Source organism: Engystomops pustulosus, chromosome 2 (genome assembly GCF_040894005.1).
Source record: "Engystomops pustulosus chromosome 2, aEngPut4.maternal, whole genome shotgun sequence".
In the NCBI taxonomy this organism is placed as follows: Eukaryota; Metazoa; Chordata; class Amphibia; order Anura; family Leptodactylidae; genus Engystomops; species Engystomops pustulosus.
In genome coordinates, this window is record NC_092412.1 from 118,656,523 (window position 1) to 118,679,144 (window position 22,622).

Below are 22,622 nucleotides of genomic sequence, written 5' to 3' on the forward strand. Positions count from 1 at the left end.
ATAATAAATAATTAATAATAATGGTGTTAGTAGTTTTAAGCTATGGGGGTCTGTAGTATTAGAAGTTGTATGCTATGGGGGTCTCCAGTATTATTATCTGCTTTGGGGTCTCCAATATTAGTAGTTTTATGCTCTGGGGAATCCCAGTATTGTTAGTGTGCTATGAAGTCTCTAGTATTAATACCTGCTCTGGGGGGTCTTAAATATTATTATTGTCTACTCTTGGGATCTCTACATATATCTCTACATTATTATCGTTGTCTGCTTTAGGGTCTTCAGTACTTTTATTATCTTTTGGGGGTTTTTTTGCCATCTTTCCAGTATGATGCACAGAAAATTAAATGGAATTTTCCATGAAAGTAAAATTTCTTCTGCGGATTTAAAGAACTCATACAGACTCAGTCTTATATTGAAATATTAAAAAATACCCTTAACCTTTTTGGCTACCTAAAGTGGGGCACTGCTTATTATTAGAATTATTTTTATTTATTTAAACATTTTTTTTACCAAAAAAAGAAAAAAAGAAGAAGAAATGTATGCCTTTTGGAATGTAGGAATAAAATTGACTGATCCTAAAGGGTCTAAAATCCTATAATCTTATAATCTACCAATGCCAAGGATAGTTATGTTATGCCATATTAATATGTAGATACTTAATGCACCTGTGATACACAGTCAGTTATTTTTAAATTGCAAGTGTAACTTAAACTTTATACATAAAATAATTCAGAAAGTAACTAACCAGAACACGGTCTCCAAGGCGTAGATCCTTGTCTCCTTTCTTCACTGACCCACTGTCTGAAAGGTTAGATCCCGATTCATTTCCTGTTTTTTTTGTGCTATTTAAAACACTCTCTCGCAGTGGCACAATTCGAGTGGTCAGAGGTGGTGTGGCAGTTCCAGAATGCAAAGACAAGTTCTGAGTTGTCAACGACTCCACTGAATGTGAATCACTTCCTGTACCATCTGCCACAGGTTGTCGGGTTAGTTTAGAAGGCCTTGTAAATATTCCCTGTAGTGGTTGACATTCAAAATAACGGACTCCACCTACAGATCCATCGTTTTTTCCAACAGGATCGTCCAAAACAACACCTGCCCATTGACCTGGAGCAAATTGGGTTTCTCCAAGATACTGCACCACACCAGATTTTACTCCATTGACCCACACATGTTCACCAACTACAAAGTCTCCCAGAAATTCATCCCCCACTTCAATGATCTTGGAACTTGACTTTTCAGCATTAACTGATGATGTTGAACCCTGCTTGTGCAAAGGTGAGCCTGAAAAAAAGACAGTAACAGGTGAAAATTGAAATTACATAGTATTTTGTACAAAGCAAATTTAGCAAATAGTTAAATTGGAATTAGCAAGAGCTTCACACAAAATATATTATTGTTTTATATACCAATTGTAAGGCCCCTTCCATCTCTATGCATAAAATATTACATGGTTGTAAGAAGAAATATAGAGAAAGGTGAACAGTCAGCTGACTAACCCGTATCAATGCTCATTCTAACAGAGAAAGCAATTATTGTAGTTGGGCTGGGTCTCTGTTAAGATGATGGCTTGTCATCATGTGACACATGGAACGCAACACAAAACGAAAATGTCAATGCTATGTCCCAGAGGCGTTTTCAAACAAAGGAACCCCCCCCCCCCCCAATCTACAATTGGCAAATTTACTATTTTTATTGTGCCAGAATTCGGCACAAAAGAAAAAAACTAGATGTTTCTGCCTTGCTAAAAACTTCAAAAGTGAGTGCAACTGAATCAATGTGGCAAACCAATCAAACAGCCTGCACTACTGTATAAAACATGACACTGTTTATTATCTCTAAATGTTATTCAATGTGGTAATACATCTGCCCTAATGTGTCTTTAAATTATCTATTAACATGCTAGGTGACCAACTGAGGTGCCAGTAATAGCTCTTATTGTAATTTAACACGTCAGAAGGGTCACAGCATGGCGTCCACACACTGATCAAAACGTCAATCTTTATGACTGACTTCTAATTAATTGAAAAACTTCTATACAAAATTCGATGCCCTAACAAAAAGTATGATTTATTTGGTTTGTTAAAAGGTCTAGATTTTCGGATGCATTTTATTATTAATTGTATTAGTTCTTTTTACTGAAGCTGAATCACTGATCATTTGGTTACAACCTAAGAGGCTAAACGGGAAGTAAAATCTGCTGATAAAATCCAATGAAAATGCACAGAATCTGAGCTACATTAATACTAAAGATTGACTGGCTTCCCTACGACGTGTGTTATTAATAGTTCTGTCTAGCCAAACAGAAGTGGATCCTTAACATAGTACAAATCTTTTCATTTTACTTTTTGTCTACGAATTTTAAAGTTTTAAAGTGGATAGCAACTCGATGACCCCTCTTAGAGAAGTTCATACATCCCAACAGGAGGTCAATAAATGTAGAGATATCTGGTAAATTATAACTCTTTCCTATAATACTTAAAGCATAACTGTAAAGTAACTGACAGAAAATTTGTTCTAGCCCAGCTGGAGAGAGCTATACAATTCCAACTATAACTGTATCATACTGCTGGCTTCTTCCATGCCTTACATACAGCCTGGCATATTTCATCCATTCTTATAAAATCATATTCATCTATTCCTACAGTGGGCGGAACTTCCTAGTTATGACATCGGATAAGGACACTGAGGCCAGAGCACTGAGGGCATTCATTTGCATCAGGACAGCATGTTTGTCATTGGCCAACCTGAAGCATGTGATGAGTCACATGCTTGGGACATCACTGAAGTTTTTTTCTAGAATAAGCACAGCATGTTTGTAATTGGATGACTTGAAGAATGTGATGAGTCACATGCTTGTGCCATCACTCAAGGATGATAACAAAAATTAAATGGGAAACAGTGGGAGGAATTTTTTTGGAACTTTCATTAAGTTTAATGGTGAAAACCTGATGACAGGTTCCCTTTAACAACCACTTACAAATTAGCATTACTATGACTACAATAATTGATATTAGCTTACATAGTTCAGTATACTACAAGGACATCTATTGTAACATCTAAGGACATCTAAGCGTTTCTGTAAATGGTACCATGACAACTAAAAGAATTTAATCCAAGATCTAAAGCAAAAAAGGTAAACAACACTTCCCTTGTCAAAGACTAGAGAATATGAAAGGGTTCACTGTGTAGGAATTGGATAAATTTCAATAAAAATGTGTATGCTAATAAGGCTTGAATTTGAAAGAATATCATGTCATCTGACACAGATGAATTCTTCTTCAAATTAGCAATAATAAAATGCATCAGCTGTTTTATTTCTTATTTATATGCAACACAATGGTGAATACTACTTTAACACAACTTTACATGATATTGAATAAAAATAGTACATCTATAACACAGTCCTTAGTTGTCAAGGAAACTGCTCCTGCCTGGGACTCCCATGATGAAACATGAAATAACTCACATCATGAAAAACTAGCAAAAGCCAGAAAAAAGCTGGTTTACATTTTAATTTCTTTCTTTACATTATTGTGCGAAGATTGAAAAGAGGCAGGAAATACCCATCCCTTACCAAAGGACAGGGTTGTCTACTATGATTTTAAATAGGAATTTCAAATACTAGCACATAATCGAATATAAAATACTTCCTCTTTTACTGAAGCTTTATAAGGATCAGTAATAATAAAGCCAAACAAAGAAGGTAGTTGGTAAACTGTAAAATACAATAAAGAACCACTTTACCTGCTGTCCTGTTCCTAAAGAGAATCACCCAAGAGTAGTCAAATGTTGCAAGTATCCCAGTGACTCTCTACATTTACTCTCTTGTTCAAATACCCTGACCTAATAATTTAATAATAATAATGATAATTCCTTTATTTATATAGCGCACACAGATTATTCAGCGCTGCACAGAGCTTGCCAAATTGGTCCCTGTCCCCAATGGGGCTCACAATCTAATTAACCTACCAGTGTGTTTTTTGGAGTGTGGGAGGAAACCAGAGTACCCAGAGGAAACCCACGCAAACACGGAGTGAATATACAAACTCTTTGCAGATGTTGACCTTTTCTGGACGACAATTCACAACCGATCTTTGGTTGTACCTTAAGACAACAAGCTCCATTTACAGTTTAAGGGTGCATTCACACACCAGTCTGTGGGGATGTATATGAGGCCGTATACGTCCCCATAGACAGCAATGGCGGCCTGGCGGAGGTACAGTGCCACACATGTGTGGCACCAATCCGCCGTACACCGGGAAAAGATCTTTTCCCTTGTGTGGGGCCGTGACCGGCTGTTTTCTATGGAGGGGGGAGTGGTCACCTCCTCCTCCTCTCCAGCACATGGTGGTATGCCCGCCCAGCGGGAATGCTGTCGTGTGAATGTGCCCTAATGCTAAAACTGACGGACAGGTACTGGAACCTTATTCTGAATTTGGACTTTACTAAGTTTACAGTTGCCAGGGGACCGTAACCTGCAACTACGAGTTTCTGTGTCTTTAATAGATAAAACAACCTCAGAGGTGCCCCCAACCAAATGGTCTAATGGTCTGTATGGGTCTTGGAAATGAGAATACAGATATAATAATAAGGATACACATGGGATGCAGGCAAACTGTTAGTTTTTATTTGCCTGTGCTTTTTAGGTAAATTGTCACTTTAGCATTTACTTTCTAAAGAAAATAGCAGTAACTGTGTAATGAACTACTTTCATTATAGTTGCTGTACAGACCTAATGTCTTATTCTATTTTGTCTCATTTAGCAACATAAAGTATTTCTAAAGCAAAACCAGTATGAAGCAAGGAAAGGGCTGCACCTGCCATGGGACGGGTTGAAAATTCTGCCTCAGGCGGCAGATTGTGGAGCCTCAATGGGGGTGGCGGAACGCCAATAGTATGGACTATCCAAACGCTGGCAATTCTGTACTAACAAACAAATCAATTAAATTGAGAATTATATATGTATACAATTGACAGGCTGAGTGGCACAGCACAACCCTTTGTGTCAGCACCAAACTGTATGACACAGGCTGGTGTGACATCATCACATACACCAGTTGGGAGAGGATGCTATAAAGCAGTATGCTTTGAAGCAGAGTACATCAGGATTATGTTGTATCTTACGTCAATAAAATGTAGCATTTGATCCTCTCTTTAGTCAAAACTTCAATGCCAAATTGTTCAAGCTTTTTTAACTCCTTGTTGCCACAGCTTTTTTTTCATGTATCTATTTCAGTTTTTTGCTGTCCTCTACCCATAAAACATGAACTTTTTATTTTTCAGTTTACAGAGCGATTACTTTCTGCTAAGAAAATAGCACTTCCTAGTGGCAGCATGCAAAAAATAAATAAAATATTAATACCATGGACTATACAAACTTTTGATCACTATATGGGATAATCATTATTATACTTTGATAGAGGCATTTTGGGATGCCCTTGTACAGACCAACTACATCTTGACCTGGGGATTCCATCTGAGAAAGTTCTCAGCCCTTGCTGCAGTATGTCTGCATTCACACAAATGTGTGATATTCTCCAGTCCCGTATTTCCATGCAGCACGAGCCCATATATACGTGACATTTTTCCTCCGTATGCAGCACGGATATAATCTGTACTTATATAATCCGTCCCCATAGACTTCTAAGGCATACGGATCTGAAATACGGGGGAAATAGGACAGACTCTATATTTTCATATGGCTAGTATATGGTACGGTTGGACGTATTGGGGCAGATTTATCGAGTTGTCTAAAAGTCAGAATATTCTTAGTTGCCCATGGCAACCAATCACAGCTCCCCTTTAAAATATTCATGAGCACTGGTAGGAAAATGAAAGCTGAGCTGTAATTGGTTGCAATGGGCAACTATGAATATTCTGACAGCTTGATAATTCTTCCCCATTGACCATTGAAATGAATGTGGCTGTATGTAACTCGTAAAAATACAGTATGGTACGGGTGGCATACAGCCATTTTCATACTGTCGTGTGAATGTAGCCTAAGGCTGCGTTCACATGCTGCATTGGATTTGCCTTTTGAAACGGACCACACTGAGCCAGCAAGTCTGATTTACTCATTTTGGATGTTTAATTTCATTTTAAAGGCAGGTTTAGTTTGCCGTGCTATTGCAACTTTTTGTGCAACTTTTCGAAAATGTCTCAAAACATAAATTACACTTAAGGCAGCACAGCACTCAGACCTGGGCAACAAAACACATAAAAATGAAAAAAATAACGCCAAATTCGCAGAGTTTTCAGAAAGGCGCAGAACAAACAGAAATATCATACACCAAAAAGCTGGGGCGTAACTATTAGAGGCAGTGCCCACTAGGAGACTTCTAAATGGGGACCCCCAATACCCTCAGAAAATATATATATTTGTACACTTATGTGCCAACATTTATGTACTGATATATTCTATACATTTACACAGATCTGTCCAAGTAGCTGCTAACCACATGGGGGAAGTACAAGACAGGAATCATACACCACCAGATTAGATAAGAATATACATAGTCATGTTCTGCTGTCCCCTCTCTCCCTCAGACATTTCATGCTGTGTACTGTGGAAGATACTGTTCAGTGTTATATACATATTATGCCGTATAATGTGCAGTATAACATGTATATAATGGTGCACATCCTCCATACCTAGGTTGGATGACAGGGTCCCCTGACATTGCAGGCCCCATTGCAGCCCCTACGGCTGCTACTGCTGTAGATACGCCCCTGCCAGAATTGAAATCTCAAAAAAAAAATCAATAAAACATACCAGAAACTTTAGAAAGTAATGGAAAAGTTCATGTAATGAATCCACAAATAGATATATGTACCTTCTTTAGAGCTGGTGCTGCCAGTAACACCAGATCCAGCTGATGATCTTCCCACGGGGCTGGAGTGTTTTGCTCCCCTGCCTGGGATTTTTAGTCCACTTGGTTTCAGCATATTTGTAGCAATAATTTCAAAATCTTCTTTTCTTCTGTCAGAATCCTTTCATGCGGAATTGTTACGCTTTGGTGTAAGGGATACTGCTTTCCATGTTTATTTACCTAAAATGTAGAAGGGGAAAATTCTCAGGTCAGGCATAAACAATAACTCATATAATTTGACACTTTGTTTTCATACTCAAAAATTTGAGCCATATACTGAACAGCATTCAGACCAGGTGTTCCAGCCAGCACATCGTGTGAGTGTGGTGCGAGTTGGATGCATGAAACTCACTAGTGAGTAAGGCACCTAATAAAATTTGAAGGGGTTTTATTCACCCTAGTGGCCCTCTGCAAAGTGATTGCAGAGTGCCAATGGCTTGATAGCCAGAGGCCTTTTAGGTTGCTCTTTTATAGTTGAACAGTTTTAAAGACTCCATATCTGTGTATAATATACTTTCAAAGTAAAAGTATCGAAGTGAACTAATGATTGCATAAGAAAGACCCATAGTGGAAATACAAGTGTAGCAGATATATTTCAATATACCAATATTTTATACTTGCCATGAAGGAAAATGCTTTTAGGCTAAAAATATTTTGTGACACACTATGCTGAGACACATTATACAAATTGCCTATATATAGGCATCTAGAAGCAGTGTGAGTGCTAATAGAAGACTGTCCCTATAGTCAGAATGATTTGTCAGTCAACAAAGAGGCTGAAACAGACTTTTTTAAATTACAATTTATGAAAATGCTTTTTATTTGGCATTAAGCAATGATTTGCAAAATACTTTGGTGGCCGAACAGCCTCTTTCAGGCCCAAAAAAGTGAGGTCATTAAAGGAATAAGATGTAGCATTGCCCGTACAAAATCCAAGAGTATGCTCATGAGTGGAAGATTTATTGCAGAAATCTATGTCTTTGCTGCCCAAAGAGCCCTATTCTCATACAACACTGTATACAAAAATTGGGGCTTTGAAAACCACATTCACATAAGATTTGCAGCAGCTATAAATAGTCACTCTGATTGAAAACTACATGCGGCACTGCTTGAACTGCTGTTATTTGCTACATTATAAAATATAAGGCAACCAGCCCAGTGTGTAGTAAAATAACACTTTTGGTAATAATGTATGTATGTATATATATATATATATATATATATATATATATATATATATACACTCACCGGCCACTTTATTAGGTACACCTGTCCAACTGCTCGTTAACACTTAATTTCTAATCAGCCAATCACATGGCGGCAACTCAGTGCATTTAGGCATGTAGACATGGTCAAGACAATCTCCTGCAGTTCAAACCGAGCATCAGTATGGGGAAGAAAGGTGATTTGAGTGCCTTTGAATGTGGCGTGGTTGTTGGTGCCAGAAGGGCTGGTCTGAGTATTTCAGAAACTGCTGATCTACTGGGATTTTCACGCACAACCATCTGTAGGGTTTACAGAGAATGGTCCGAAAAAAGAAAAAACATCCAGTGAGCGACAGTTCTGTGGGCGGAAATGCCTTGTTGATGCCAGAGGTCAGAGGAGAATGGGCAGACTGGTTCGAGCTTATAGAAAGGCAATAGTGACTCAAATCGCCACCCGTTACAACAAAGGTAGGCAGAAGAGCATCTCTGAATGCACAGTACGTCGAACTTTGAGGCAGATGGGCTACAGCAGCAGAAGACCACACCGGGTACCACTCCTTTCAGCTAAGAACAGGAAACTGAGGCTACAATTTGCATAAGCTCATCGAAATTGGACAGTAGAAGATTGGAAAAACGTTGCCTGGTCTGATGAGTCTCGATTTCTGCTGCGACATTCGTGTTAAGGAGGTCGCACTGGTTCCGGACGCCATCTTGACTACTGTCCGCCATCTTAGATACAGCGGCCACCTTGGGGGGGGGGGTATGCTTCCCTCTTAGAAGCTATAGGGTTAAATGTTTTAATTCAGCTATTTTTCTCATTTAAACTGTTGTTTGACTTTTCACAATATCCTTGGCATTTCTTACTGTCCTTCGGGCCTCTGTATTCTTGTTATTTATTTTGGTTATGAAGAAGCTTCTAGGAGCCATTGTGTAGATAAGCATGGCTGTAAACAAGGCCTAGTCATTTTTCTCAGAATGTGCTGGTACAAAAGCATAATGGCCAATAGGATCTAGGTATCTTATCAACACCCCAAATGCTGATCTTCATGTGTTAAAATATAGCTGTATCTGTTTGAAATAAACAGTTTGATTTGAGTGCATTGGAAGACCGACTGTGTTTTTCATTTTACTCTGTCAGCTCGCTGCCGGCAGCTATCTCATCCTCCCACAAAGGGTTAATTAGGACTCACCTTACAAAAGTCAAGAGGGCTGTTGGTGCCCGGCATAAAAATCCCTAACATTCGGATGGTAGGGTCAAAATTTGGCGTCAACAACATGAAAGCATGGATCCATCCTGCCTTGTATCAACGGTTCAGGCTGGTGGTGGTGGTGTCATGGTGTGGGGAATATTTTCTTGGCACTCTTTGGGCCCCTTGGTACCAATTGAGCATCGTTGCAACGCCACAGTCTACCTGAGTATTGTTGCTGACCATGTCCATCCCTTTATGACCACAATGTACCCAACATCTGATGGCTACTTTCAGCAGGATAATGCGCCATGTCATAAAGATGGAATCATCTCAGACTGGTTTCTTGAACATGACAATGAGTTCACTGTACTCAAATGGCCTCCACAGTCACCAGATCTCAATCCAATAGAGCATCTTTGGGATGTGGCGGAACGGGAGATTCGCAACATGGATGTGCAGCCGACAAATCTGCGGCAACTGTGTGATGCCATCATGTCAATATGGACCAAAATCACCTTGTTGAATCTATGCCACAAAGAATTGAGGCAGTTCTGAAGGCAAAAGGGGGTCCAACCCGTTACTAGCATGGTGTACCTAATAAAGCGTTGATTTATCTCCCCCAGAGTGTGAATAGAGTCTTATTTCTTCATTCCATTGTCTAATTCCCTTGTGAGAAAAGTGTAGCATGTAAATGTGTTCTAAGTAACCTCTAAAATGTTCTGGCATCTATAGCAAACTTCCTCAGCTCGGTCAACCTCCCTTCATCGGCAACAGAAATCCTGAAGACCCCAACTACCGATGAAGAAATCACAGAGAAAGTCAAAGCCCTCGAATTAGGAAAGTCCACATGGTCCTGACGGCCTATCCTCCCTTGTTATAAAAAGTTTCTCTCTATTCTCCTCCCACATGCTTATTGTAAAGCCCTTCTACAGCGAGGGCAAATGCCACACAATTTTTACTTGTAACGGTTATACCTAAGCCAAACCAAGATGGTCTTTACCCAGGTATCTATAGACCCATTTCCCTACTAAATTTGGACTTAAAACCATTTAACTCTATATTAGCACAATGCATCAACTCTTTTCTTCCAGCATTGATTCATAGAGACCAAGTTGGTTTTATCCTATCCCGCCAAGCACCAGATAATATCTGTAAAAACCTAAACATTATACATTCAGCATATCATTCCCATACCCCCCCCCCCCCTACTAATATTTTCTCTTAATATAGAAAAAGCTTTCGATAATGTCTTCTGGCCTTATTTGTTTGCAGTGTTAGAGCGATTCGGCTTCCCACCAAATTTTCTTGCCACCTTTAAACTACTTTACGATCAGCGAGTACCTTACCTTAAACTCCCCACACTCAATCCCGCCCCTATTAAGATTGCCAGGGGAACACGTCAGATGTTGTTTCGCTGGAATTATACCCCATTAATACAACTATTCTAAACAGACTTAAATAATTGGTCCAAACCTTCCCTTCGGACCAATTGGTAACCCTACCAAGGTATTTATACCTTTTCAGATCATTGCCCATTCCTATTCCAGTAAAAACTCATCATTCTCACATCTCCAAATTTGTATGGAACAACAAATGCCCAAGCATAGCACTCTCTTCCTTGTTTAGGCACAAAAACGACTAGGTGGCCTGTTCCTAATTTTGCCCTATACTACAAAGCAGCTCAAATTGCTAAATTCGCCACTACAGCTACTCTTAAAAAATGCCCCCAGGTGGATTTGCCTTGAATCCCAGCTGCTCCATCCCGTATCATTGCCAAGTCAGTTCTGGATGACAGGTCCTCTGCCTAACTCTTTGCAGGCCACATCACTTTTCTCATTACTCTCTTTAAAACTCTGGCGCTCCATGCGATTCCAGTAAAAGCTCAAATTCAATTCTCCTCCACGTTAGGCACCTGATGTCTGGGGGAAAACTTTTATCTGGTAAAGAAATAATCACTAAATTTGAAGTCCCCCCCTCAGAACACTTTACGGTTAATCAATTACTATACTTTGTGCGATCCATACCCCAAGGTACCACTGCAGACTCCCGAACAGCATTTGAAAACGTTTGTCTAAATGATCACCTCCCTCTTATATTTCATTTTCAATGCCACTCCACCGGAAATCAAGTCACAATTTATGGATCAGTGGGAATCAGATTTAGGCTATGAACTTTCCCTGGTGAGATGGGGACACTGCTGTACAACACTGGCAAAGGGTAGCCAGCAGGTTTCACTGACGGAGACATCTCCTAGGTTATTACAAAGTGTTTATTACATCCCTACCCGTCTAGCTAATATGTACCCCCCACCTACCCAACAGCTGTTTCAGAGGCTGTAATACCCCAGGTGTTATGGTCCACATATGGTGACACTGCTCCCTGGATGCCTCTCTCTGGAACAACGTTAAGGTAGTTAGGTAATGCATGCAATCCCCGTAATCCAGCCGTACTCCTTCTAGGGGATAAACCAGCGAGGGTCAAGAATAAAGCTCATCTCTTTGTTCAGTTTATAGCTTTGGCAACAGAATCAATTTACTGATACTGTATGAAAGTATAGAGTCAACCAGGACAGACACCTTACCTCTATTTGAAGGCATTTGGAACCCATGGATCACAGCACAAGTTTCACCAACCCTTGAGAGGACCCTAGCTCTATCTCCATAATAATCTTTAGCAATATCATATGGCATATCTGTACATGTAACCATTCCTGCTATCTATACCGACACATATACAGCAATACCGGTCTTGTACAAATCCCAGACAGTGAAATAGTACTCATCCAGCAGGGGATAGGTGTGAACATGTAACACAAAATTAAGATAATCACTTGGTTTTGCCACTGGCAAAAGGACAATTTCTTGAGACCTTGAACTAAAGATCAAGTCCACATACCGGTAGTTGCAGATAAACTATGCCACCACTAGTTTAACTTTCAACACCAGTAATAAAGGAAGTTTGGGGATTTTTTATGCTGTTTTCCATGTTCAGATGTTTGTAGCAGTTTTGGAAGGCAAAAAGCAGAAATGTATTTAAAAAAGAAGTAGCACCTTTCCTTTATATGTTCCCTCCCTTTTATAATCAAAGCCTACAAAACCCTCAATACTGTACCCTTCTATATATCCAATTGCTTACGTAAAATTTTTAAATAAAAACATGACACGTCAAAATGAACTATAAAAAGTCCTGCTTGCTCACACACTGATGATTTTCACATGCTGAACATAACTTGACTTTACACAGCTGTAGTGTTATTTCATGCTTGCAAAAATATGAAAATGGCATTTTATGGGAAGATCCATCTAACCTAATCGGTTCTAAATTTTGTATTGCATATGGCAGACAGTTGACAGTCACATAATGAAAGACTTAGCGGAAGCAGACAGCATGGGAATCAAGCTTCCAGGAAACAAATATCACAACTTGTTAAAAAAAAGAAAAAGTATGGCCAGTAGCAGAATGCCATATACACTAAGAAACTTACATACTTATATAAGTATACAGGAAGTCCCCGGGTTACATACAAGATCTGTAGGTTTGTTCTTAAGTTGAGTTTGTATGTAAGTCGGAACTGTATATTTTATCATTGTAATTCCAGCCAGAACTATTTCGGTCTCTGTGACAATTGGATTTTAAAAATGTTGGGTTGTCATAAGAATCAGATTAACACTACATTAACACTACACTACATTCACACTAACGTATGGGGGACGTATATACGGCCGACGTATATACGGCCGATATACATCCCCCATACACTCCTATGGGCGCACGGCACCCTACGGGAGCGGTACGGTGCAGCACACGTGCGGCACCGTACCGTTCCGTACCCGGGAAAAAGATAGGACCTGTCCTATCTTTTCCCGTAATACGGGGCCGTGCGCCATTAATTCCTATGGAGAGGGGTGGGGGTGAGCTGCGCTCACCTCCTCCTCCTCTCGCCGTACACTGCCGTTGCCCGCTACGGTACGGGCGGGCAACGGCAGTGTGAATATAGCCTAAAGCTTCATTACAGACACATTTGATAACTGTTTCAGCTGTTTATTGTAGCCTACGACTAAAGTACAAGAAATTACCAATATCCAGAGGTCCGTTTGTAACTATGGGTCGTATGTCGAGTGTTCTTAAGTAGGGGACCACCTGTACATCCTCTTACATCATTATAAACTAATCTAATTAACCAGATAAATAGCAAAAAAGTGTTACTAACAAGCTACAACTATTAATCATACTGTTACATTCTACTAGATAAGTCGTCCAAGAAGTTGTGAAAAACTACAACTCCGTCTACAACTGTCAACTATCTAACTGCTTCAGATATACTACCAGCATCCTCAACTTTTTTGATTTACTGTATTGTATTGGTGATGACCTTTGGAACTACATGACCCCTGTGGCCAATCACTGGTCTCGGTGGTCTCAGGTACAAGTGATTGGCTGAAAGGTGTGCTACAGACCGGCAGGGGCCCCCACAACTATCTACTGGTTATTTATTTTGACACATTTGCTTAATTATTTTGTTTTAATTCTTGACAACCTTACTAATTATATTATTAATGTTATCCAATAAAATGGTTTTCATAAATTGAATATATAACAGCCGCAATTTTATTATTTTAACAGTAATGGGAACTAGAAATTAAGAGTGTGTCTTATATTTCTAGCCTGTTGCTGCCACATGTGTTCCATCAATATAGCATGGTAATAAAATGAACATATGGTATGTATTAACAAGCCTCAAGCACCATGTGTATAAAGGTCTTCAATGCGTTTGCTGAGTTTGGAATATGCTGAATAACAAGATGTTCATTCAAGTTACCTTCCAGAGTAAAACATGCACAAGGTCATTTTATCTCTGAAGGATGCAGCTAACTGGTATCTTTAATAAATGGAATATTTGTGTACATTACGTATCCCAAAGTTTTGTTAAAACACAATTTGGCAGTGTAGACTCTCCAAACTTTTCAGAACCTAAGTTTTTCATTCTTAACCAGTCTCAAGGCGGTCCCCTATTTAAGAACACCTGACTTACATACAACCCCTAGTTACAAACGGACTTCTGGATGTTGGTAATTCACTGTACTTTAGCCTTAGGCTACAATAAACAGTTGTAAGAGTTATAAAAGGTGTCTGTAATTAAGATTTATTGTCAATCCTGGTTCTTTTGACAATCCAACATTTTTAAAATCCAATTGTCACAGAGACCAAAAATTTTGACTGGGGTTACAATAATAAAGTATACAGTTCCGACTTACATACAAATTCAACTTAAGAACAAACCTGCAGAATCTTGTACGTAACCCAGGGACTGCCTGTACTTGATAACAGATCAATTTACACATCAATTTTTTTAATGCACCATGGGGGGGATTTATTGTGCCCCAATGTTTGATAGCGGCCACATCCCTCCATGTTCCGGCGGATACATCAAGAGGCATAGACAGTGATAAATTACCCCCCATGTGTCTGGTCCTTTAAAAAAAGAGCTTATCCTAGTCTGGGCTGGTTGCACTGGCTCGTATCTACAATTGAAGTCAATGGGTCAGTGAAAACTGATAAAATGCACTCTTGAGAGACAGGAAATTCACAGCTAAATTTTTCTTGCTTTTTAAACAGTGATGAAAAAAAGGATGCAACTCATCTGTTAAAAATGGACCAACAGCTCCAAAATGGGTGCCAAACAAATGGAAATCAACCATGAAAAACAGGCGTTACATGTTGAACACCACTGTGATAAATTATTAGAATTTTACATAATTGTACAGGACCTTTAGCATTCATGTCCTTCAGTTTAAAGGACAACTACAACCAGGATCAATGATTGTAAACCAAGCACACTTACATACTGCTGTGTCCCCTCTAGCAGGACCCACTCTTCTTTAAGCTTCCTAAGCCCTGGTTTTTAAGAAAAAACGGCTTTACAAATTATACAGATGAGCCTGATGGGCTCCAGGCTCCATTAACATCTACAGAGTCTGGAGCTCATTTACATAATTTTAAACGCTTTAAAAAAAACAGGGCATAAAAAGCTAAAAGCTAAAAGGCACAAACCAGTATGTCATCGGTATGTCCTTGGTTTACAATCATTGATCCTGGTGGTAGATGTCCATTAAGAAGATATGACATGCTGTCCTCAACTCAAATGGCTTTGCCGTTATCCTGTGCTATATATTATAACTATCACAATGAAAATACAGGCGGTCCCCTACTTAAGAACACTCGACTTACATACGACCCATAGTTACAAACGGACCTCTGCATATTGGTAATTTATTTTACTTTAGTCCTAAGCTACAATAAACAGCTATAACAGTTATCAAATGTGTCTGTAATGAAGCTTTAGTGTTAATATTGATTCTTATGACAACCCAACATTTTTAAAATCCAATTGTCACAGAGACCAAAAAAGTTCTGTCTGGGATTACAATGATAAAATATACAGTTCCGACTTACATACAAACTCAACTTAAGAACAAACCTACAGACCCTATCTTGTATGTAACCCGGGGACTGCCTGTAATACCGCTACAGGCGGTCCCCTACTTAAGAACACCTGACTTACAAACAAGGTATATAATGTATACATATTTTTGCTGAAGATTCTGTAAAAGATTTTCAGGTTTTCATACTAATTTATCAAAGATGCTTTGATGTCATAGATAAGTGAAGGAGAACAAGTGTGGGCTCTACAAAAGGGAATGTCATATTTGATTTATTATAATAGTAGTACTGAATGCAGAGCTCAAAGCTATACCAGGTTTTTCACTGTATGAGTCATTTTATCAAGGTAACCCTTCATAGCCACTGGAGTGTACTAATGTTTCTTAAGATAGTTATTGAGTTTGAATATGAACAAAAATAATGGCATATATTGTGCCAGTTTCCTGGCGTACAAGGCATGTTTGCCTGATGCACTACTAGGAAATTGCAATTTATCCCACCTTTTACTACCCCCACACCACTTTTTTTTTTTAAAGTTGTTATGGAGGGAAGCAAGGTGAGCTAAGGGTTCCCTGGCTTATAGCTGAATCCTGCACTGTGTACCTGGTGTAGTGTTCATTCGGACATACCAAGAAGCTGAAACCTCTGATTATACCCAGCACATCATGCGCTAACACTGGTGCCCAATGCGTCAGAGTCTTACTAAATTTCCCCATTAACTTTTTGCAGTAAAACATAATACAGTAATGTGATGAGAAGCAGGCAGTTCATCTGCTGTTTGTGGATACCACTATGTGCTGATCGATTTTATATGATAATTCAATAAAGAAGCAAGAATTTTTTCATAAAAAAAGTGCTGGATCGTTTGAATCTTTTTCACAGTTTATCTGTAAAACTGAACACATAGGGTCACATAATATTATGATCATTCCCTTTATAGGTAGGAGTGATCCAATACAGAGCCAAACTAATGTACGGTAATTCAATTTCCCTAGTCTTCCCTGCCCTGTCGTGAAAACAGATGTTTTCTTCAGTTTTTTTTACAATGTGCAAAAGAGAATTTGCATGGCATCAAAGGGGTATTTCGACTGTAGAGACTTTTTCTCTTCTTTCATTGGAGACAGAAAAAATAGTGTGGTGGCTTTTCCACTCCAATCACTGAAGGAAGTGGTACCAATGGGCACTAATTAAAGTCATTAAAGGGGGTTGCCCATGAAAGAAAACTCTCAAACTTCAATCCCCTAGTAATTTTTACACAATAAAAATCATTTTAACCCCTTAAACACATGACCGTTCTTCTCTATGGAGCTGATGGAGATCACCAGACATGCACGGCCGTCTGCTCCATTAGTCTCAGGAGCGGCAAGGGGTCAGTCATACCCCTCGTTCTTGCGGTCTGTAGGAGTCCCAGCACTGAGAACCCCACTGATCAGCAAGTTAGGAACTATCCCGTAGATAGGGCCTAACTTGCCTTTGTGGGAAAACCCCTTTAACAGTCGGAACTCAGGGCAACCGAAATTGTGTACAGCAGGACTGATAGAGACAGGTTGGAATTCTATGTGTGAAATGCTGTATTTTTGTTAATAACAGTGAATTAGAGAATCTATTATTTTGTTATCCTGAGTATATTTAAGAATCTTGTCTTTGTGGGAATACTCCTTTAAAACCCATAGAAATCTATGGATAGATGCATTGGACTCCCACTATCATTGTTCTAGTAAAGGAAGATCACGATGGAGGTCTAAATGCAAGTGTGAACAAACTCAACTTAAGAACAAACCTACAGACCCTATCTTGTATGTAACCCGGGGACTGCCTGTAGTGCAATACAACCATTACAGATTCTGCAGAATTACATGTCTGGGAGTCTTGGAGAGACAACTGGCTGTCATCACAAAGGATCATTACCCCACGATAATGCCAATGGGATGGGCTGCAAGGATCCAGGCCATGATGGCGTCAAGAATGCGCTACTGCCTTTTAGATGGCTTACACCTGGTGACATTACAGTATACAAACTCTTCACTCACACAGATTGAGAGAAGTGATAGTTAACACAGGAAGAGGAATCACAAACAAAGAATGACTTTCAGCTGTAGTTATTGAACAATGCAACTCTTATAATAAGTCATCATACAATTGTGGTTCAAAGAAAACAAGCTTAAACAAGTCCATATATTGTAAACTATTACATATACATTCAGTATCCAAGTGATGGGAAGTCATAAAAGAGGATGTTTCCTATAGGGCGGTCAACAGAGATGATGAACGCCAGTTTCAGAAACTGTTTACCTCGAACTGCAGTCATGACACAACAAATCGGATCTATCATACATTTATATCATGTCCAATACAGCCAATTCTTAGGGTGTTTCCCTGAAAAGCGCAACATGTTGTCCAAATTGCTGATGACAATTCCCAAAGCAACTATGAAGTATATTCTATAAAGGTGGGGTTAATAAAATGTCAACATTTTTGACTGAATACATACAGTAGGTTCCATATAACAATTAAAGCATGCCTACCACTAATTATTCAGTGTGCCACTGTATATTAACCCTTTCAATTTTTGCATTTCCAATTTTCACTTCCCACATTCTAAAAGCAATACTTTTTATTTTTCCATTTACAAAGCCATATGAGGGCTTGTCATTTGTAGTACCAACTGCACATCCTAGTGTCACCATTTAACATTCCTTCAGGCTCATCAACATAATTTGATTGTAGAAGGAAAGCGGCAATAGATAACAAATATAAGTAGATTACCAGAGTCACAATGTTTGCATCTATGAGAAAGTGGCTCTAGTTTATTGTGGTTGGTTTTGATGATAGATTTCCTTCGATTTTTTTTTTTTACTGTTATTGAATCCCCCTATGTGGTATTTTGCTCATGATCTTTTACAATGTGCCACCAGCACACTAACAGATCTTGGAGACGCAAGCAATTTCCCCTTAAGCTTTTAACTTTACTTTGCAAGTTTCAAAACTTTGGCATAGAATAGTCATTAACAAATTAACATGCAAGTTACATTTCCATGTGTAGTGAGCAGAGAGCGGCAGATTGTGCCTTATGGACTGTGTTTCCCTCTCCTGAGATATATCTGCATGTGAGGGGAATAGCTGTAGGCTTAACAGGTGATTGGTAGTCATGTAATGTGTATGGCTAATGTTAAAGGGAACCTGTCAGCAGAAATTGACGGAATAAACCACTTATGGTATGTTTATCAAACAGGTGATCAAACTCCTGCACTGGAAATAAGTACATGGAGTAACCATTATTTTTTAATGCAGTACTATAAAGTGGATACAAAGACCTTACAGTGCAGTTGTCTGGTTTTGCAAACTAAATTTAGAATAAGTTAAGCCTTCCAGGAAAACATGGCTTTTTTCAACCGGAAATAATAGTTTACATTGCTTCTTGCAATCTCTGCCCTTATGCACAATTATACTCGCCACGTACCATAGACTGTCATGTGGAAAAGGCAGATTAGAAATGAGTGGGAATGTCACCTCTCACTAGGATAAATAGTAAGACACATGCATGTAATTAAAGTAGATGTAACACTAACAGGAAGCTAGAAAACCCAAACTCTACTCAGTTATGGGAATCGTGAGTCACAAATCTGGTGCAATCCTGTGAAAATGCCAGCAGGATGCCACATGTAGTAATTTTCTTTGGCTCTGGATACAAACTCTGAACGAATCTAAGCTATTGAAAGAACATGTTTAGAAGGAAAAGTAGAAAGTGTAGAATGGTTAGTTAGCCTTAAAATATGCATTTTCATAGAAATACACATACAGTTAATTCCATTTATTACAGAAAAGACTCATTCAGTTGAGTTAAACAATAAAACAAGTAACAAACACTAACAATTCAATCATTACTGAGAATGTGGGGCGACTGAGCAACCAAATAGGAGAGGTCTACAGAGAGTATCTGGCAGCTGCAACTATGTAGTGCAGACTGTAGCCACACTGAATACAAATGAGCCCTTACAGAACTGCACTAGTTTTTTATCAAAGCTCATTCACAGGAAAACACATTCTCTCATGGACAAACATCAATGCACGCTGTCTATCAGGGTGGACTCCAGTGAACTATCAGCGGCAGTAACAAAGAGATGTATGTCACATTGCCAGGTGACTACAGAAGACCAATGGCCAACATTTCCTGTAAAATAAGGACGTGTAGCTTTCACGATACTTCACAAAGTCGAAAAAATAAAAAGTACTTAACTGGGCTAGAACTTGGACTTGTTTATAACTGGTGAAGCATGGATAATATGTTTTTCAAAAACCGCACTCCTTCTGTCTATTGGTTGTATGTGAACAGGGCTGAGCTTGTCAATGTCATGTCAATTTTAATTTGTCCTTCATACTACTTTTGGACCCAACACCAAGGGTTTTTCCCATTTTGATTCCTTTTTTTAACTGAATCAAAGTGCACTGGGGCGTCCTGCGTATGATCACATAAGCGTTTGTATGCAAACGCACGCAATCGGCAATCTGCGACCGGTGCCTTGTATTGTGTAAATGCAAGCCACAGGGCGCTGATTGCCGATCGCATGCGTTTGCATACAAACTTGTATGCAATCGTCTGGGGTCGCCCCACCACGCTTTGATTCCATTACAAAATGGAATCAAAGTGCTAACTTGTGACACCGCCCACAGAGTGCATGCACCCTTTTTGTGGGAGCCTAAGGATGATGCCGCACATGGCTTTTTTGGTCCGTTTTTAAGCATGCGTTTTCAATCCTGTAAGAAAGTGAGAGGTGTCATTTGGGAAAACCGCTATCTGTCCTACAGGCAGATGAAGGGTGTGTGGTAAAAGCCCTGGGTTTGTCTGCAGTAACCCAAGGGTTAATGCAGACATGATAAGCAGGAATAGTCTGTTTTGTCTGTGTTGGCCTAGCTAACACAGACACATTTGTAATGTCCGTACTGGGCCTGCTTATTATGGAGTAGGGGTAGGCTGGTAGTGGGACTCCTACTCCACCCGGGCTTCGGTCCTGGGTTTGTGAATTGCCCACAGGTGCGGGTCACAGGCCTCGTTAGGGCCTGATTTAGTCTGCAGGCCAGAAGCAGTAGGAGTGGCACTACCTGGAGAGCTAAAGCGAGATTGCATCCTCACAGCAAAGGTAACTGAGGGTCTCCTGTCTTGCTGCTGGCCAAGAGCGGGTGCCAGGCAGCCTGGTACCCGGATAGCTAGGGACCGTCAAATGTGTTAGACAGCGCCTAGCCAGGCAGGAATTACTTTTGTAGTGTTTTTCTTGCATGTGCCTAAGCCAAGGCTGAAGTTGTGTTCTGTTTTGCAAGTGTGAATAAACACTTAAGATGGATTTTAAACCTGCTTGTGTCCCTGCTTTCTGCACTGCTACCAGTCAACTACCAGAGCAATTCCCCACAATCCTTATAAAAACGCATCCGTTTTTGTCCGTGTTTCCCAATTATCTTTATAGATAAACAGGTTGTAAGCAGCCAAACGTTTGAAAAGCGTTGGCCGATGACATGCATGGATTTTAACGATATGCCTCAATAAAGTTCAAGTTGCCTTTGACATGGCTGGATTTGGAATGCTTTTTTTCCTGCACAGTTTACCAAGCCCACACAGAAGGGTTATCCGCGCCTTGTCGGGCAATCTACACGGGCAGCGGGTGAGCTGGACTTTCAAAACGCATCCATTTTTAAACAGACTGAACACACATGGTTAAAAACGGACTAAAAAACCCATGCATGCCCTCACCCTGAGGCATTGTTTGCATGCAGGGTAACAAGGCAAAACACATGTTGCTAGTTCCCATGTAGACTTTTGTTGTGGGCCAGAAGCATTTTCTTTTACTTTGCCAAGCACATGCGTAGATGATAATTCCTGCTGCAGATAAGAGAAAAAACATTAAAGGAAATGAAGCATGGTAAACCAGGGACACATGGTAGACCCAGGCACTGTGACTGTGGTAACCTTCTTATGTGTGTTATTCATAGCCTCCTTCCGTTTAAAATCAACTTTTAAAATTATGTTAATGAGCCAGAAAAGTTATGGGGGGTGGGGTGTTACCAAAACTACCTCATGCTGCAGTTTCACAGGCTGTTACACTGTGCTGAGCACTTCCCCCTCCCACTGTATGAGATTATATCAGATAGATGGAATGGGGAAGTGTTAATGAAGATGGAGCGAAGGAGAGACATTTTCTGGCACAGTGTAACAGCTTGTAATTCTACTCTTGTAGCTTTACTTTAAAGAATACATTAGGTAGGTAGGAAACTGACCCTGGCATTTTGTGTCTGTGGTAAGTAATTTGCTGGTGATAGACTAAAATTAGATTGTGAGAAGTTTAGAGGTAGGGAGTGTTGTGATTACACAGGATGGCATGTTCAATATTACGGATGCAGTCTCGGTTTCTAAATCCACAGGTAGATCACAACTGTTTGGATATAGACACCGTGGCCCAACATCTGTCATTAGTCAAGCCTTTCAAAGGATAAAAATGACCTGAACTAAAGTGGCCTTAGTTAGAAAACTGTCTTTTTTTTTTTAGAAATCATATACATCTGCTGCTAAGAATACAGTAATTGAATAAAACTTACTGTATGTAAATAAATGGCCGAGCACAGCTGACATCTGCCGTGGTGTGACCATGAATGCCTTTCTTACACACTGACAACAAGATTAAGTGCAAGACTGATAATATCTACTAAAACTATTTTATCAACCAGTAGCTTTAGGTGAAATCAACAACTTACTATGCTGAAAAGACACCTGCCTATGTACATTTATTAATGAAGATGTCAGTAATTTCTACATAGCTAGAGATATAGAAAAAAAGCACAGCTGGCACTATCCGCTTGGGAACAATACTTCCAAGGTAGGCACGGTCAAACAGTCAGGCATCCAACACACGGTAGGCACTTCCAGTGTT

General features: G+C 39.6%; 1 protein-coding gene across 4 annotated transcripts in view; it reads right to left on the reverse strand.

The window, feature by feature from the left end:
* The window catches only part of CLIP2 (CAP-Gly domain containing linker protein 2), a 79,252-nt gene that overhangs the window by 51,517 nt on the left and 5,113 nt on the right, over positions 1 to 22,622 (reverse strand). For all 4 annotated transcript variants that reach the window (XM_072136167.1, XM_072136168.1, XM_072136166.1 and 1 more), the window contains exons 2-3: positions 6,834 to 7,049; positions 743 to 1,281 (exon numbers count right to left, since the gene is read on the reverse strand). In XM_072136167.1, the coding sequence (XP_071992268.1) occupies positions 743 to 1,281; positions 6,834 to 6,945 (651 nt within the window). In that variant the 5' untranslated portion in view covers positions 6,946 to 7,049. The remainder of the gene's footprint in view (positions 1 to 742; positions 1,282 to 6,833; positions 7,050 to 22,622) is intronic.